The sequence below is a fragment of the Dromiciops gliroides genome, chromosome 4 (assembly GCF_019393635.1).
Source record: "Dromiciops gliroides isolate mDroGli1 chromosome 4, mDroGli1.pri, whole genome shotgun sequence".
Classification (NCBI taxonomy): Eukaryota; Metazoa; Chordata; class Mammalia; order Microbiotheria; family Microbiotheriidae; genus Dromiciops; species Dromiciops gliroides.
Window position 1 is genome coordinate 217,317,825 of NC_057864.1, and position 20,140 is coordinate 217,337,964.

General features: G+C 37.8%; 1 protein-coding gene across 2 annotated transcripts in view; it reads right to left on the minus strand.

Moving 5' to 3' along the window:
* RNF213 (ring finger protein 213) overlaps positions 1-20,140 on the minus strand; it is a 175,184-nt gene that overhangs the window by 125,892 nt on the left and 29,152 nt on the right. For both annotated transcript variants that reach the window (XM_043999869.1, XM_043999868.1), the window contains exons 4-9: positions 18,781-19,440; positions 18,520-18,624; positions 15,959-16,146; positions 14,089-14,241; positions 12,653-12,852; positions 1,098-1,381 (exon numbers count right to left, since the gene is read on the minus strand). In XM_043999869.1, the coding sequence (XP_043855804.1) occupies positions 1,098-1,381; positions 12,653-12,852; positions 14,089-14,241; positions 15,959-16,146; positions 18,520-18,624; positions 18,781-19,440 (1,590 nt within the window). The remainder of the gene's footprint in view (positions 1-1,097; positions 1,382-12,652; positions 12,853-14,088; positions 14,242-15,958; positions 16,147-18,519; positions 18,625-18,780; positions 19,441-20,140) is intronic.

Below are 20,140 nucleotides of genomic sequence, written 5' to 3' on the forward strand. Positions count from 1 at the left end.
GGAAAAGGTGCTGAAAAGTTAGTAAGGATCCTATCAATGTCCTTGGGGACATTTGTTCTCCCCAGGCTCCCGGGTTAACCTTTGGCCCTGGAATTGGAGTCAGAAAACCTTGGTATTCCAATACCAGTTTTGCTATTTGTCACCTTTGTGACCCTGGGTAAGTTGCTTCCCTGCTCTGGGCTTCAGCTTCAGAAATAGACAATAAGAACTCTATTAGATGAGGGAAAGGTCTGTTTCAACTCTAAAATGCTCTGCTCCTGTCCTGATACTATCATGGGCCCCACAAAATGGCCTGCCTACTTTTCTTTTTCTCTACTGCCATCACCTTTTGCTTCAGACTAGACTCTCCTTTCCTAATCCCTTACTGAACAGAAGGCAGCCTAGGAGTTTCTCTCCTTCCTTTCTGACCCTGGAAAATGTATGTGACATTCTTATGGTTTTCTAAGGGTTTTTACTACAAGCAATAGCTGGAAAAATAGACAAGAAACAACAACTTCTTTTTACACTTGCCGTGACCCTGAGTATCTTTCCCCAACCCCAACCTTTAGAATCTGTAAGGAAAGTCAAATTTGCATATTATGATAAAGTCCCGCTATTAGGTAAACAAAGATCCAAAATAAGATGCAAACATAATTCAGAAGAACATCCATATTCAGTGTGCTGGTCATTCAAGGCTCAGGCTAGACCATCATTGTGGGAAAAGAAAAAACAGCCCCAGTGGTCGGGGAAAGGGGGTAGGAAAAGAGGTTTTTTCCCATTCTTGATAGTCTTGTCTGAGCAAATTTGGCCCTGGAAAAGGTAGGAAGCAGAGACCAAAACTGAGGATGGTGAAGGGGGTATCCTATGGTCTACTGCTTCAAGCAGAGGATATGAAGGGGAAAAAAAGAATAAAATATGGGGTGGAAATGGAACTCCTGTGGGTAGTATAGAGCATTTTGCCTACATGTGAAGATTGATTTTTTTTTTTTTTGGTGGTTTGCCCAGGGTCACACAGATAGTAATTGTCAAGTGTCTGAGGTCAAATTTGAACTCAGGTCCTCCTGAATCCAGGGCCGGTGCCCTTAATCTAGAAATTGAAAATCTATGTAATTGAATACCTCTTTTTCTCCATATCCTAAAGCTTTCCATTCTATTGACTGGTCTTCATAAACCATAGGCTTCTTGATCACAAAATAAAACTGAGAAAACTGGCAGAAAAAGCTTTCCAAATTAATGATGTTCCAGGAACTGAGGATACTGAAGATATTTTCCACCATAATTCCGGTTGCAATGTTCTTTCCTTTAACCACCTTTCTGTTGTCATCTCTTAGCAATTCCTTCAACCATACCACCACGCTCTTACTGGGCTTCATACAAATTATATCATCATACTGGTGCCATTCTGAGAGTAAAAGAAAGAACTGTGGTAAATGTACATTATCTAAGAGCAATCCGACCAGAGGCTTGAATGAATAAGTATCATGTGGCTTGTTAGGGTTGTCAGATATCCAGGATTCTTAAAAAATCTTATTTTACTCATATGTATTTCTTTATAAACTATTTATTTATTTAGAATTTTTCCCAAGACATGTAAAAACGAAATTTCACATTGATTGTTCCAAATTCTCCTCCCCCGCCCCGCCCCCAAGAACTCAAGCAATTTAGCACAAGTTATACATATGCAGTCATGTAAAACATCTCCACACCAGTCGGATGTGAAAGAAAACAGACAAAAAAACCTTCAAAAGAGAAACTAACAAAAAATTATACTTCAATCTGTATTCAGACACCATTAGTTCTTTCTCTGTAGATGGATCACACTTTTTGTAAGTCCTTCTGATAGCATCCAGCCCATCATTTCTTACAGCACAATAGTGTTCGATCCTAATCTCATCCCACAATTTGTTCAGCCATTCCCCAATTGATGGGCTTCACCCCAATTTCAAATTCAACCCTTTTCTTCTCTAATCTCTTTTAGGACACCAATGTAGTAGTGGTACCAATAGGTCAAAAAGCATGCATGGCTTTACAGTCCCCTGGCCATAGTTCCAAATTGTTCCACAGAATGTCTGAATCAGTCCACAACTACACCAAGAATGCTTTATAAATAATTAAACCTTAAAATGCCCCATATCTGACAAGTTCAGTAGACCATATGATTGATTTGGGTTTTGGGGTTTTTTGGGGTTTTTTTTTGCAGGGCAATGAGGGTTAAGTGACATGCCCAGGGTCACACAGCTAGTAAGTGTCAAGTGTCTGAGGTTACATTTGAACTCAGGTCCTCCTGAATCCAAGGCCGGTGCTCTATCCACTGCGCCACCTAGCTGCCCCCAGACCATATGCTTGAAAAAGAGGTTACTAAATGACCCCACAAAAAGTCTGAATAATTCATACTACAAATATATTGGCCAATTTTCAAAAAACAAACAAGATCATCACTTTCACATTAATGTCTTAAAATCAAGAAGACCTAGATACATAACCAACAGTGGCAAAGACTATGACTATCAGTTACAGAGAAGGTGAGGCTGCACCCTCACTGGGTGGAAGACTCCTTAACTGGAACTCTCTACAGCAATGAATTCACAGAGCCAGTAAACACCCAGGTGTAAAACACCCACATTCACAAAGAGTGTATCCCTGAGATACTGACTTTTGTTTCTTCTTCTCCATCACAAAAAAAGCCTTGTCTTTTTTTCTTTCTCTTAACCCTCAAAACTAGCAGAAAATGGGAATCTCTGATCAAGATGAGTAATAATGCATACCGTGAACTTAAGTAGATTTGAATTCTCATTAATAATAGTAAGTTAGAATTTCCATAGCACTTTAAGGCTTGCAAAGTGCTTTAGGATTATTTGATCCTTATATAAGCTAAAAGGTGCTTCATTTTTTTAAAAATCTGGTGTTTAGGTTCCTCATGTGATTTATAAGAATTAAGAATAGTCTGCCCCTAAAAAAGAAAATCTTTTTTTCTGATAAAAGTATTTTATTTTTTTCCAGTTACACATAAAAATAGTTCTCAATATTTGTTTATAGAAGCTTTCCAATTTCAGATTTTTCTCCCTCCCCCCCTCCCCTAGACAGCAGGTAATCTGATATAGGTTTTATATATATATATATATATATATATATATATATATATAAAAAACATTAAACATATTTCTGCATTAGTCATGTTATAAGAGAAGAATCAGAGCAATGAGGAAAAACCTCAAAATAGAAAAACAACAGTACCAAAAGCAAAAGAAATAGTAAGGTTCAATCAGCATCTCTACTCCACAGTTCTTTTTTTTTTTTCCTGGATTTGGAGACCCCCTTCCATCATGAGTCCCCTGGAACTCTTCTGTACCATTGCATTGGTGAGAAGAATCTAGTCCATCACAGTAGATGAACACACATTGTTGATGATACTGTGTACAATGTTCTTCTGCTTCTGCTCATCTCACTCATCATCAATCAGTTCATGCAAGTCCTTCCAGGTATCTCTGAACTCCTCCTGCTCATTGTTTCTTACAGCACAGTAGAATTCCATTACATTCATATACCACAACTTGTTCAGCCATTCCACAATTGATGGGGAACCCCTCAATTTCCAATTCCTTGCCACCACAAAAAGAGCAACTATAAATATTTTTGTACATGTGGGTCCTTTTCCCTTTTTTATGATCTCCTTGGGAAAAAGACCCAAAAGGGATATTGCTGGGTCAAAGGGTATGCCCGGGGGGCGGCTAGGTGACGCAGTAGATAAAGCATTGGCCTTGGATTCAGGAGTACCTGAGTTCAAATCCGGCCTCAGACACTTGACACTTACTAGCTGTGTGACCCTGGGCAAATCATTTAACCCCCATTGCCCTGCAAAGGAAAAAAAAAAAAAGGTATGCCCAGCTTTATAGCCCTTTGGGCATAATTCCAGATTGCTCTCCAGAATGGCTGGATCAGTTCACAGCTCCACCAACAATGCATTAGTGTTCCAATTTTCCCACAGCTTCTCCGACATTCATTATTTTCCTTTTTTGTCATATTAGCCAATCTGATAGGTGTCAAGTGGTATCTCAGAGTTGTTTTAATTTGCATCTCTCTAATCAATAGTGATTTACAGCATTTTTTCATATGAGAATATATAGCTTTGATTTCTTCATCAGAAAACTGCCTGTTTGGGGCAGCTAGGTGGCTCAGAGGATAAAGCACTGGCCCTGGAGTCACGAGAACCTGAGTTCAAATCTGACCTCAAATACTTGACACCTACTAGCTGTGTGACCCTGGGCAAGTCACTTAACCCCAATTGCCTCACAAAAAAAAAAAAAAGAAAAGAAAACTGCCTGTTCGGATCCTTTGACCATTTCTCAATTGGGGAATGACTTGGATTCTTATAAATTTGATTTAGTTCCCTATATATTTTAGAAATGAGACCTTTATCAGAAGTACTGGCCATAAAAATTGTTTCCCAGCTTTCTGCATCCCTTCTAATTCTGGATGCATTACTTCTGTTTGTTCAGAAACTTTTTAAATTTAGTATAATCCAAATCATCCATTTTGCATTTCATAATATTCTCTATCTCTTCTTTGGTCATAAACTGTTCTCCTTTCCAAAGATCTGAAAGGTAGACTATTCCTTCCTCTCCTAATTTACCTATGGTATCACCTCTTATATCTAAGTCATGTATCCATTTTGACCTTATTTTAGTATAAGGTGTAAGATGTTGGTCTATGCCTAATTTCTGCCATACTATCTTCCAGTTTTCCCAGCAGTTTTTTGTCAAATACTGAATTTCTATCCCAGAAGCTGGAGTCTTTGGGTTTATCAACCACTGCATTACTAATGTCACTTGCTACTGTGTCTCCTATGCCTGCCTAGCCTATTCCATTGAGGAGATCAATGAATTGGACATGCAACTTTAAAAAGCTAGAAAGAGAACAAATTAGAAATCCCCAATTACATACTAAACTAGAAATCCTGAAAATTAAAGGAGAAATTAATAAAATTGAAAGCAAGACAACTATAGAATTAATCAATAAAACTAAGAGCTGGTTTTATGAAAAAAAAAATAAAATAGATAAAAAATATTGGTTAATTTGATTTAAAAAAGAAGAAAACCAAATCACCCGTATTAAAAATGAAAGGGGTGATGTTACCACCAATGAAGTGGAAATTAAATCCATAATTAGGAATTATTTTGCCCAACTGTATGCCAATAAATTTGACAATCTAAATGAAATGGATGAATATTTACAAAAATACAAACTCCCCAGGTTAAGGAAATAAAATCCTTAAATAAGCCCATATTAGAAAAAGAAATTGAACAAGCCATTAATGAACTCCCTAAGAAAAAAATCCCCAGGACCAGATGGGTTTACAAGTGAATTCTATCAAACATTTAAAGAACAATTAATTCCAATATTATACAAATTACTTGGAAAAATAGGTGAAGAAGGAGTTCTACCAAATTCGTTTTATGACACAAATATGGTGGTGATACCAAAACCAGGCAGAGCAAAAACAGAGAAAGAAAATTATAGACCAATTTCCCTAATGAATATTGATGCTAAAATCTTAAACAAGATATTAGCAAGGAGAATACAACAAGCGATCACCAGGATAATACACTATGACCAGGTGGGATTTATACCAGGAATGCAGGTTCAACTTTAGGAAAACTATCAACATAATCAACTACATCAATAAGAAAACTAACCAAAATCATATGATTATCTCAATAGATTCAGAGAAAGCTTTTGACAAAATACAGCACCCATTCCTAATAAAAACACTAGAGCGCTTAGGTGGAGCTTTCCTTTAAAATAGTAAACAGTATCTATCTAAAACCATCCGCAAGCATTATATGTAATGGAGATAAGTGAGAGGCCTTCCCGATAAGATCAGGGGTGAAACAGGGATGTCCATTATCATCTCTATTATTCAGTATTGTACTAGAAATGTTAGCGTTAGCAATAAGAGAAGAAAAAGGAATTAAAGGAAACAGAATAGGAAAGGAGGAAACAAAACTATCACTCTTTGCAGATGATATGATGGTATAGAGAATCAACTCAAAAATTACTTGAAACAATTAACAACTTTAGCAAAGTAGCAGGATATATATAAAATAAATCCACATAAATCATCAGCATTTCTATACATGACCAATAAAGTCCAGCAGCAAGAGACAGAAAGAGAAATTCCATTTAAAGTAACGGTAGAGTGGGGCAGCTAGGTGGCGCAGTGGATAGAGCACCAGCCCTGGAGTCAGGAGTACCTGGGTTCAAATCCAGCCTCAGACACTTAATACTTACTAACTGTGTGACCCTGGGCAAGTCACTTAACCCCAATTGCCTCACTAAAAATAAATAAATTAATGAATGAATGATGAATAAATAAATAAAGTAACAGTAGATAATATAAAATACTTAGGCGTCTACTTGCCAAGACAAACCCAGGAACTCTATGAACACAATTACCAAACGCTTTTCACACAAATCAAATCAGATCTAAATAATTGGAAAGATATCAATTGCTCATGAATAGGCAGAGTTAATATAGTAAAAATGACAATTCTACCTAAATTAATTTACCTATTCAGCGCCATTACCAATCAGACTACCTAAAAATTATTTTATAGAGCTAGAAAAAATAATAACAAAATTCAACTGGAAAAACAAAGTCAAGAATATCAGGGGAAATAATGGAAAAAAATGCACAGGAAGGTGGGTTAGCTGTACCAAATCTGGAGCTTTATTATAAAGTGGCAGTCATCAAAACTATCTGGTACTGGCTAAGAAATAGAGTAGAGGATCAATAAAAAAGAAAATCTTAATGCAGCTGATTCTTACACGGACAGTCCCCCTACTGAAAAAGCATGGACTTAGGTCTTTAACTCATACATTAGAAAAATTAATCTGGTAGTCTTCGTGGTCCTTGATGGAAATTATATTTCTTTCACTATTTTTTGGCTGCTTTCTCTTCCTCAACAACCCATTTCAAACCTCACAAGAAAGTGATGCAAAAAGTGGTGACCTAAATAAGCAAGGGAAGCTATCTAATAGATATAACCATATGAGAAGGAGAATTTTCCCTGAAGGGGCAGGATCTCTGGCAGCAGAAGATTCCCAGGCAAGGCCATTACCAATAGCTTAACTAGTCATGTTATCAGCATGTATACAGATTTGTCTCTTTTTGGTAATTATTCTGTGCCAGGGTGATTAGTAAGGGCAAATAATAAAACCCTAAAACACAAGCTGATCTGCTTAGGAAGTACCACTTACTAGGGGCATAAAAGCTCGCTCTCTCTCCTAAGTTTCTTTATAATGGTGACTTTGGGCTACCTTAGGTCTGAAAAAATTAAAAAGGAGACAACAACAACAACCAAAAAAGGGGACAAGGCAGTAGGCAGCCCATTCTATTTCCAGGATATTCTTTGTCTTCTATTCTCAATTCAACGAGCTGAACGACCAATGAACAGTATAAATGACACAAGCTTATAAGAGAGCCCTTGTCCCCAAGGAACTAATAATTGACTTTCTTCCCATTTTAGAGAAAGATGAAAAGGAAGGGAGAGAATCCAGAGGAAAGAAGGGAAAGAAAACAACAGAGGAAAGTAGAAAGGTAACAGCAGAAGAGAATAATAAGTACATTTACATGACACTCTGAGCAAAGCATTTTCTATATTAATTCATTTGATTTTCACAATAACCCTCTGCTCATTTTGTAGATGAAGAAACTGTAGCTCAAAGAGATTAAACTACTTGCCCAGGATATATACACTATACATACACATTTGTAACAGATTTTTTTTCACAAAGCAAGGAAGAAGTAAATCATTTGAAAAAAGAGAAAAATAATAAAATAAAAAAACTTTTAAAAATTATAGATATAGGGAAGCATGGGAAGATTCACAGGAACTGATACAAAGTAAAGTAAGCAAAACCAGGAAAATATACACAATCAAAAGAACAACAAAATAACTGAAACAATGCAATAAAAATGTATTGGCCAAGGTGGGACCCAAAAAGTGATGGGAGAAGGCAGCTTCCCCTTACCCACTACTTAGCGTAAGTGATATAAACTGTCAGACCTAGATATTGGCTGGTTTTACACGATAACTTTTTCTTCTTTTTAATTCTTTGCTATAAGATATTCCTCTCTGGGAGAGAGATAGCAAAGGCATGTGGTAAAAATTATTGGAATTTAGCTGACTCATTTGGGAGGGGCCACACCTGGCCCACCCTGAAGTTATGTATGCTACTGAGGTCAGAAGGAGAAACCTCTCCATAGGCAGTTTTTGAAGGACCTCCCCTTTTGGAAGAGGAAGATTGAATACTCCCTGAGGGGAGGGGAGTCACTTCGGGAACACTCACACTCTGGTTCTCCCTCCTCAGTCTTTGAGGTGATGGGGAGAAACTAGCAGATATCCCAGGTGTGGTGAGTAAACACAAAAAAAACCCTGCATTCCTTTGAATTAGCTTAATTGGAAACGATCTGGAGATTGTATAGACTTAGGTTAGAGTTAGGAGAATTTATCTGTATTTCTTTTTTTCTATTTCCTTATCTTTGATTTTTATTAATTTCACCTTTGTTGTTTAATTAATTCCCAAGTAATAAAATCTGATTCTTTTGTGGAAAAGAAGCTGTAAGGCTCCTTTCTTATTGGCCTGGGAGAAATATCTAAAGGGGCAGTTCAGAGGGGAGGGAGCTTTGAACCTATAAGTCCCTCATTATTTCTGGGACCCCAATATTTTGGCAAGTCACCCAATTAACGCTCCACCACTCAGGTTTGGGTGGAGGTCAATTCTTTGATAAAATTGTCCAAGGTGAGGTGTGATTTGTAAGTGACAAGTACAAAGTCATGCCCCCCAAGCCCCTCATTAAAATAGGCCCACCTCTTATAACATTCATTCTCTCTCATTACTTGTTAACCAATCAGAGTTGAATGCCATCCTCAGAACACCCACCCTTCCAAGGGCATATAAGCTTTGAATGGACTCCATGAGGGGTCTTTGATATTCAAGAGTGTCAGTGATCCTTTTATTAATATTGTTGTTTGTCCATTCTGAAGAGGACCATGATATTGGGATGATGTCATGACTTGCACTGAACTGGATTTAAGTGAGGGAAGGCTGTGCAAAGTCAGCAACCTCGCTCTCTCCTCTAGAGCCATCTATGTCCAGTGGCAAGATATATATAAGGTTGACTGGAGATGGCCCCAGATGTTTAAGGCAATTGGGGTTAAGTGACTTGCCCAGAGTCACAGAGCTAATAAGTGTCTGAGGTGAGATATGAACTCAAGTCCTTCTAACTTCAGGACCAGTGCTCTATCCACTGTGCCACCTACTTGCCCCAGTATTATTAATAAAATTATTAGGGGGGGCAGCTAGATGGCTCAGTGGATAGAGCACCGGCCCTGGATTCAGGAGTACCTGAGTTCAAATCCGGCCTCAGACACTTAACACTTACTAGCTGTGTGACCCTGGGCAAGTCACTTAACCCCAATTGCCTTACTAAAAAAAAAAAAAAAAATTATTAGGGGCAGCTAGATGGTACAGTGGTTAAAGCGCTGGCCCTGGATTCAGGAGTACCTGAGTTCAAATCCGACCTCAAACACTTAACACTTACTAGCTGTGTGACCCTGGGCAAGTCACTTAACCCCCATTGCCCTGCAAAAAAAAAAAAAAAAAGAAATCTGTTCTCAATAAAATTATTACCCACATGTACAAAAATATTTATAGCTGCTCTTTATGTGGTGGCAAGGAATTGGAATTTGAGGGGATGCCCATCAATTGGGGAATGGCTGGACAAACATTGTGAATGCAATGGAATACTATTGTGCTGTAAGAAATGATGAGCAGGAGGAGTTCAGAGAAACCTGGAGGGTCTTGCATGGGCTGATGATGAGTGAGATGAGCAGAACCAGAAGTTCATTGTACACAGTATCAACAACATTGTGTGTTGATCTACTCTGATGGACTATATTCTTCTCACCAATGCAATGGTACAGAAGAGTTCCAGGGAACTCATGATAGAAGAGGATCTCCAAATCCAGGAAGAAAAAAAAAAAAAAAAGAACTGTGGAGTATAGATGCTGAACGAACCATACTATTTCTTTTGTTTTTGGTGCTGTTGTTTTTCTATTTTGATGTTTTTCGTCATTGCTCTGATTTTTCTCTTATAACATGACTAATGCAGAAATATGTTTAATGTTAGTGTGTGTGTGTGTAACCTATATCAGATTACCTTCTGTCTGGGGGTGGGGGGGAAGAAAAATCTGAAATTGTATAGCTTGTATAAACAAAAGTTGAGAACTATCTTTACATGTAACGGGGGAAAAATACTTTATTAAAAAAAATTATTAATTACTGATAAACTATGTCTCTCAAACTTTTTAAACATAACAGTATGGCAACCAGATGAAGGGACCAGAGCTTTGAGCTCCACATTTTTAACAAAAATCTCACCTATATGTTGGGTCCACATGGAGAATTTCTCAATAAGAGGAAACTTTCTATTAGGCTTCTGGCTATGATCTGACTCTCTCTTTTACCAGTAATTATTTTCACAGGGTAAGTTTTTATGTTCTGTCTATTTTAAGTGCTTGAGCTGCAGTTTTCTAATCATTCAATCTCACCAGCAAAAGTCCCCTTGAACAAGCTACAGTACACTCAAGTAAAACTGCTAAAGAGAACTTTGGGGGAAAAAAGTCTTATTTTTAAACTGAGTTTTTGAGGGGTCATCCTACAGAGATGTGAAATAACCCCTGGGGAATTTGGGGTCCATTCTGAGATTTTGGCCCAAGCATTTCAGTCCTAAAAGCAGGTATCGCTGGAAATTTCTTGCAGGTATAGCTCTATTTAAGACAGTTCCATGAAATTGAAGCAAGTTGTGAGGGTTCCAACTCTTGGAAAAACTACAAACTTGGGAAGTCAGGAGGACCTGAGTTCAAATCCGGCCTCAGACACTTGACACTTACTAGCTGTGTGACCCTGGGCAAGTCACTTAACCCAACCCCAATTGCCTCAACCCCCCCCCCAAAAAACTGTATATTGCCATTATAAAAGGTGTTAAATGTGGGAGAGAAATACAACTCTCTTGATTTGTAAATTGTTACATATTAACTTTCCAGATTTTGAGAAGTGAAAGAAGCAGGAAAGAAAGATAGGTATGACAATTTGGAAAACTTTGGAAAACTGTTTTTTAGGCAATATAACAGTCCTCTACTGTTAAGTGGGTAGTCAACCCTTTTGAGTCCTCAAGAGGCTTAGGAATAAAAATGGAGGACAAGGCAATATCGGGGTCATGTGCTCCAAGCCCCTCTTATCCCTTAAAAGTTGCCCTTGGTGCCTATGTGCTAACTTTGGATGGGCAAGTTTGACTGCTATGTAAGTAGAAAAATTAAGAATGGAAATGTTCTAACTTGATTTGAAAGCCAATTGTTAAAAGACTGAAGCAAATATGTTATAAAGAAAAAAAATTTTAATTCAGTAACATTGAGTTGTTGCTTTTGTGGCAGACTGATACCTGAGTTAGGGGGTCAGTGTCCTAAGATTTCAGGATCTAGTCCCATGCTTAGATTAGCCTTGTCATCTGTCTGTCATCCTCCGAAAGGGCATATAAGCATTGAGTGGGTTACATGAGGGGTCTTTGGCATTTACTGATTTGACATTCACTGAAGAATGTCACTAAACCTTTTATTAATAATATGCTAGCATTATTAATCAAATGATTACACATTAACTGTCTCTCAAACTTTTTAAACATCAAAATAGCTAGAAGTAATTTTAGATGGCTATATAGCTCAAAAACCATCAGTAGGCAGACAAGACATGCAGTAGAGGGTAAGGAGAAAGTAGGAAGGTTTATAAAGACACATTACAAGGGCTAACATGCAACAGATGAAAAAGAAATACAGCAGAGACCTGGAGCAAAGGTGAGCATAGGTATCAATGAAATATTTTAATAATCCAAAAACCTTTCCATGACTCACATGAGCAAAATCTTTCCCAATAAAACACATGGTCCCTTTTACTTAGGACTGCTCTAATAAGCAGAGCTGCCTAAGGAACCTAAAAAAGTTTTGCCTTTTATTATGACATCTTAGGCAAGAAACTGAAGACCAAAGTGGCACAGGCTGTGTTTTCCTCACTGTTACCCATTAAAAGGCAAGAGAAAAATTAATTTGAGAAATGAAATGTTGGTTAAGAAGGTAGTAGCCTGAGAATGGAATTTTAATTACTAGACCAATAACCAAGTCAAATCAAGCCAACAAACAATTAAGCAATCACGGTAGTTGTTAGACAAATATATGTGGTAAGTGCTGGGAATATAAAGAATGGCAAGGAGCTCACAATTTAATGGGGCAGATAACATACAAACAACATGGTCAAATAAGATATAAACATGATGAACTTCAGTTAATCTCAGAGAAAAGGCATTAACATTAAGGGGATTAGGAAAGGCAATGAATGCTGCAAGGTAGTACACTAAGTGTTGCAGACTAGATGCGAATGCAAATCACTCCCGACTCCAAATCAAGTACACTGTCCATTATACCAAGAAGGGGGTAAAAAAAGGCAAAGATAAATCTAAAAATCAATTCTTTACACTTTGCTGAAAATATAAAAGTAGCCAAAAGTGATGAATGAACTGTTAATTCATAGGGATGATTAAAAAGATCAGCTAGTAGCTTACCTCCAGATTTCAGTAATGATTCCTCTATGAACAAACAGCGATTGACATATTGTCCAGGCTTTAAAGGGGTTTTGTATATGAATTCATAATCTCTGTTTGAGCCATGAATAATATAATATTTGTAAGGGATGGATTTCTGAACTTGGTCCTTGGAAACCATCATTTTACCTTCGATAAGGAATCCATGTTCACCCAGATTTCTACAAGTACAACATAGAAAGCTGCTGTTAGAGACCCTGCTCCCTTCAAATCAAAGTACACATCACCATCTACACAAGGATTTGCCTATCCTGCCCCCAGTCCTTAGTGTTTTCTTTGTACAACTTTTATTTTTTAATTTGTATAATTTATAAAATTATAATTGTATAATATATTAGAAATATGCAAATTAAAACCCTGAGATATCATTTTATACCTATCAGTTTAGCTAAAATGATTTAAGGGGAAAGTGACAATTGTTGGAAGGGATGTGGAAAAAGTGGGACACTCATTGTTGCTGGAATTGTGAATTTATCCAACCATTTTGGAAGGCAATCCAGAATTATGCCCAAAGACTTACTAAACTGTTGATACCCTCTGACATAGCAATACAACTACTAGGACTATTTGGAAAAAGGAAAAGAACCTCTATGAACTAAAATCTTTATGATAGCTCTTTTTGTGGTGGCAATCAACTGGATAAAGCACTGGCCCTGGATTCAGGAGGATCTGAGTTCAATTCTGGCCTCAGACACTTGACAGTTACTAGCTGTGTGACCCTGGGCAAGTCACTTAACCCTCATTGCCACGCAAAAAGAAAAACAAGAAATAATGAAGAGAGAAATTAGTAGAAACAAGAGAACACTGTATACAGTGATGACAATATTGTTTTAAGAATAACTTTGGGGGGCAGCTAGGTGGCACAGTGGATAAAGCACCAGCCCTGGATTCAGGAGTACCTGAGTTCAAATCTGGCCTCAGACACTTGACACTTACTAGCTGTGTGATCCTGGGCAAGTCACTTAACCCCAATTGCCTCACCAAAAAACAAACAAACCAAAAAAATCCCTCAGGTTGTTAAAATTTTTCAAACAAGATGTTAGTACTCTTTATCTTTCAGATCTAACAGGCCCTCTGCTGAGAGTTTTAATAGGGAACTTTTATTAAGCAGCTGTGAAACACGGCAAAGAAATCTTTCTTATTTGACAGTTTCTTCATTTTTAGTACTCTTTTTCCCAAAGAGCAATACATTTCTGGTGAAAGATAGATTTCCTACGTTTAGCTTCTGTCAATACAAGTCAAAAGCTCAAAATTAAAACAATAAATTTAAGTATAAAAAAATTCAAATGAAAATTAATTTTAATCAACCTAGTTTTATATATGTATTTCCCCCTTATGATTCCTATTTAGCCACATCTTCAAAATGTTTCTTAAAAAAAGTTTTTAAATGTACTTACTTTGTGCAGTTCATCTCACAGATTTCCCTATCCCAAGCTTTTTCACCGAAGCCTCCTTTTATGAACACTTTATCACAATCAGGATTGAATGCAAAATCCTTAGACAGAATTGCATGGAAATACACTGTGATTCCTTCACCAAGATTTAATGCCCTAGAATGTGTGAAAGCACATATATATAATTTTTTAAAACTAAGTCATTCTTCTAAAATGTGTTTTTACACACATACATTACTAACAGTCCTTCCTGATCACATATTTATGACTAGATCAGTCTTTCAGCACACAAAATTATTCTTTTATCCACTTGATATGGAGGAATCTGAAGGAACTGTCCTCTGAAGAAACAGAGAAAGGCAGTCTGGGCAGAAAGTAATGACATGGGGCTTAGGATTATTAAAGTTTAAACTGGTCAACTAGATATCAGGACAGACATACCCAAGGAGTAAGGGGAGATAAAATTCTATAGCAGGAAAGTCAGTTAGGCAGGGCTACTACCTGAGCCAGAAGACAGAGATAACTCCAGAGGTGAGGGCTATCATTCCAAAAAAAGAAAATTCCTCTGACTCTCAGAAATCTTTCCCCACCCCAACCCCAAAAGGAACTTTCCATTGTCAGGTGGTCATCCCATCTATCCTCTATACAAACTTTGGCTTTTCTTCTGTTTGAGGAGAAAGAAGTCTCTAAACCATCTCCTCCCCTTGAGGTGAAGTCTTCAACTTCCCTCTTGGTCACTTTCTCTAATGCCCAAATAAAGGACCATTTTATTCTAATGGGACTGTGTGTGAGAGTGTAATTCTTTACAGAGGAATACTTTAAGGACCCACACCGCTATTTCAACCCTGACAGTAAAAAAGAGCTAGAGTTATACTACAGTAGATATGCTATATGGTACTTGCTGCTTGGGACCAAGAGGTCCCATAATAAAGTAATTATGTCAAATAATAAGGTATAAATAATGCCCAAGCAGTTTGTAATCACCGAGACTGCATCTGCATTGCTACACTCAGTTCTGAATGCCACATTATGGATTTACATTGTCAAGCTAGAGAATATCTACAGAAGGTTAACCATAATTTGAGATCATTAGAAAACTAAGTTAAAAAAAACTAAGGATCTTTAGCCAGAAGAAGAAAAGATTGTATGGGGGACATGATTAATTTCTTCAAGTAAGTGAAGGGATAGGAAAGGATTAAGACTTGTTCCACTTAACCATGGAAGAAAAAACTAGGAATGGATAATATGGCTGCCTCAGGAGACAAGAGTGTTTTCTTTCAGTACAGGTCTCCAAGCAAAGGCTAGACTTACAGGCATGAGTTGCTCTCTGGGCTTCCTTCTAACTCATCAATATTTTTTTTTGGTAACAAAGGTGTGTTAAGGGCTAAAATTCTAGCTATACTGTCTAAAATATCCAATGAGTGGTCGCCAATAAATGATAAGCTTTAGCAAGAGTTAGACTTTTAAGCATTTATTAAGGAGAACAAGAATTTGGTAAAGAGAGAGAAAGGCCTAGATTCCTATCTATTAAAGGGAGAGCACATTTCTAGCTCCGCTCTCCACCAGAGTCCAAAAGAAAAAGAGCGAGACCGAGCGCCAGTCTCTTCCTTCCTCCTCCCACTTGCCCGCGTCCCTTCCTGACGCCAAAGAAAAGACTCCTGGTCTTGCCCTCAAAAACCTTCACTTCATGGGTGGAACTCTTCTACAGTAAGTCTCCAGCAGGTGGCGTCATTCCAATCGTTACAGGTGGAACTAGGCAAATGAGAGTATCAAAACTGGCAACAATGTTACTTCTACTTTGGGAAGGTTCGTCTGGGAAACCTGTCAATGTACAGGATTTTGTTAATGGTTAAAGATTTTTTTTTACTTTTACCTCATCTTTAATTCCTTTTCATTGGCAGTCTCGTTGCTTTGTTCGTTTGAAGGTGCCAGACTTCCTGAAGCAGAATCAATGCAACTTCCAGGAGGCCCTTCTTGCTTTTTCATATCCTTAGGCTTATTTTTATCCTTTTCCTCTATTCCCTTGATTTGACTGGTAAGTTTCTCCTGCATTTGAACTTCCTAGAAAACACAAGAAAATCTCAAAATGTTATATGTAGTATGAGATGACAGAAGAATTCTGCCTTAGTGGAAAGAGTAGTAAAGTTGAACTCAATAGAAATCCCTTGTTATTTAGAAGAACTCTTTGGTCTGCTCCATAGGAAGTGTCAAAACCTTCATTTACTTTAAAAAACAAATACACAATCCTATGTGCCAAAACAAAAATAATCCATTTTTGACTAGGGAAATCCTGTTTGTTTATAAACTAGCCATAGATTCCCTCTTCACATATAACTCCATCCCAGGAAACAATTCATGGATGCAACTCAACAGTAATACATTTTCTAATGCTTTGCTTCCCCCACACACATACACCCACCCCACCCCTACCCCAGAGGCAATAAGGGTTTAGTGACTTGCCCAGGGTCACACAACTAGTGTCAAGTATCTGAGGCTGGATTTGAACTCAGGTCCTCCTGAATCCAGGGCCAGTGCTTTATACACTGCGCCACCTAGCTGCCCTGTAATGCTTTGCTTTTTGATATTTCAATATACAATTCTAACATTCTGGCACTTCTGCCTTTTATTTACTTGTATTGATTGTATTTCTGGTTTTTAAAATGCTATGTTATTTTTCAAATCATCTCCAGAATGGCCTATTGTTTTCTTTTAGAGAAAAGAAATAGAATTAAAGTTCCAAAGGAGTTGAATGAATTCTAAGGCCTGGGGGTGGGATGGGAGGAATACCTAATAGAAAGGTTTAGTAAAATTGTGGCAAAAACAGTAAAAAATCTGGACATACAAGCTATGTTTTGAAAATTTGCTTCATGCCAAACACAAAAGCATAAGTCTATTGAACCTAAGTAGCTATGCAGAATTCTCCAACACATTTCTCTCTAACTAAGTAATTGTATAGGTTGTCTAAATCAGTAAGTCAACAATCCCTTGAGTATTCCCTCTCCTACCTCTGCATTTTCACTGTCCCCCATACCTGGAACTCCTTCTCCTTGCCAAATCCAGGAAGACTTCCTTGGCTTCCTTTAAGTCTCAGCTAAACTCTCACCTTTTATAAGAAGTGTTTCCCAGGATATAGCTTGTTTGTACAGTCATTTGCATGTTGTCTATCCTAGTAGACTGTGAGCCAGGGACTTAGTTTTGTCCTTCTTTGTATCTCCAGCACTTAGCACAGTGCCTGCCACATAGCAGGCACTTAATTAATGCTAGCTGCCTTGACATGATTGCCTAAAACATACACAAACTTTTACAAGCACGGCTAGACATAAAAGAAACATGATACTACTCTGGTAGAGGAGCTCAGAAATGATTTGAGAAAAGTGAACTGATAAACAAATCACCCTCAGTGTAGCACAGTGCAGTGAGATAGCAAGAATTTTATAAATATTTGCTGACAGGAATCCAATGTACAGAATAACCCCAATAAAGTAAAGGAAAACAACACTGACAAACATTAGAACTATCACCAAATTAGTGGCCAAATAGAACTTCAAAGGTCAGCTAGGTGGCGCAGTGGATAGAGCACTGGCCCTGGATTCAGGAGGACCTGAGTTCAAATCTGACCTCAGACACTTAACACTTACTAGCTGTGTGACACTGGGCAAGTCACTTAACCCCAATTGCCTCACAAAAAATAAACAAAAAAAAAAAAACTCAAACAAATATAACTTCAGAAGGCTGATGTTTAAGCATGCATCCCTCATCTTAGCAATACGATGATCAACTATATATGCAGAATTTGGTACACATAGTCTTAAGACGCTGCCTATGGTTGACTGATTTTGCTTAAGTGTATTTCTTTGTAACAAGGGAAGGTTCCTTGCTTTGGGGGAGAATAATCATGAAAAGTGACAATGATGGGAAAAGCATTTCAATTAAACATTTTATATGATGTTTGTTGAAAGAATGAATGAATGGGGGGCAGGTAGGTGGTGCATTGGATAAAGTACTGGACCTGTATTCAGGAGGACCTGAATTCAAATCCAGCCTCAGACACTAGACACTTACTAGCTGTGTGACCCTGGAACCCTCGTTGCCCCACCAAAAAAAAAAAGAATGAATGAATGAATACGAAACTGCTTCAGGACAACTACAAAACATACCAAGAAATGAAAATAAAGGGATATGAAGGGGCAGCTAGGTGCCACAATGGATAAAGCACCAGCCCTGGATTCAGGAGGACCTGAGTTCAAATCCAGCCTCAAACACTTGACTCTCGCTAGCTTTGTGACCCTGGGTAAGGCACTTAAAACTCACTGTCCCCCCCAAAAAAGGGGGGGGCAGAGAATATGAAGAATAGAGATGGGAGATTAATCAAGGAAAGTTTCCTCAAAAACAGCTCAACTTAATAGTTACCAGAAGCTTTATTGGAAAACTTACTTTGGGAGTTGGTTCATTTGTTAGCTGCTTCTTTGATTCTTCATTCTTCCTCTTAACTTCTTTTTCTGTTCCCCTTACTTGATTAGTTGACTTAATTTTAGCTCCCTATAAAAAATAAAGCCCTAAACATCAGAACCAGGATAGCACAATGGAACAGAGGTAGTTTGGGTCAATGAGTTTAGTAACAGCAAAAACCTACTGCCCATCAGAAGCAGGAAGGGTTTGCAATTCTAAACCACAGATCATCACTTAACAACTTACTCTGGGAGGTGAGGCACTCATTTGTGTCTTAGATGTGTCTTTTCTTTTCCTTTGATTAGGAATATCCGCTTTTGATTCTGGTAGAGGGACCTTCTGACTAGGATCTCTGTGTAAAGAATCAGTTTCCTCAATCTGACATGAAGCCACTTCAGGGAAAGACCCCCAAGTGGCATCTTTTACCTTGGGTACTTCTATATCTTTCCCTTCTGTGGAAGTGGGTCCCAGAGTCTTGATCAAATCAACATGGCTATGATTTTCCTTTTCATTGTCTCTTTCTAGTCTTCTGACTGACTGACTGCTCTCAGAATATGCATCGACTTCCATCTTTTCCACTGGAACATCTAAACCTAGAATTGTCTTTTCTTTGGTTCCACTCTCCTCTGACTCCATACCAATATCACTATTGGGACTCTCAGAAACTAAAGGAAATGAGGTTTGGCTACTTCCAGTTTGAACACCACTGAAATCAACCAGGGGCTTAGTTAAACTATCTTCCTGAACTTGGCTTTCTTGTGGGGTAGTTTTATTATCTATCGGTCCATAGCTTGGCAGAGAACTCAGGCTAGACTGGGCTGAATGAGACAGGGAGAAAGAGTCCGGCTCCTCTAAAGGAAAATGTTGATCCTTCTTCTTTTTCTTCTTTCTACTCTTCTTCTTTGTCTATATAGGAAAAAAAAAAAAAAGAATGGTAAGTCAGCATTGATAACCACAATTTACTGAGAACTGACTGATCCTTACCTATTCCCCATTCCCAAGTCAATGAATTGCCTGGGAATACCCAATCTTTGTCCATTCCAGACTCTTGATTTGTTTTCTGGATCTCCGCCAAACTATCCCCTCCCAAAGATTCCCAAGCTTATATCCTGGACTTTAGGTAGCTTCCGTCTGTGAAAAACTCATTTTTCCCAAGGACAGTCTCATAGCTCCCCCCGTCCTCAGTCTTCTCCTTTGGGTTTTCCTAGCAATCTTTCTTTGTGATATTCTGAGTTATAGCTCCTCTGCCCCGATTCAAGACCTTATTTCTCCTATATTGTTTTATTAATTTTCAGGTTGACAGCATCTTTGTAACCTTTTCCTCATTTTTAAAGTAAAATATCATTATTAAGACTAGCTACTGATCAATCCCAATCACTGGAATGATTTTCATAAAACCATCTAAATAATGTTCCTAACTAGGGTTTAGACAGAATTTCAGAAAATCCTCTTTAGTTTGTATGGTTGTCTGTGAAAGAGGGGTATAGAAATACTTAAATCCTTTCAAATATTCAAGCCTATTGTTTTTTCTTCTTAAAAGAAAGGAATATCTATTTCAAGCAAGCAGTAACATCAAAGAACATTCAGCTTAACTCCCTCATTTTAT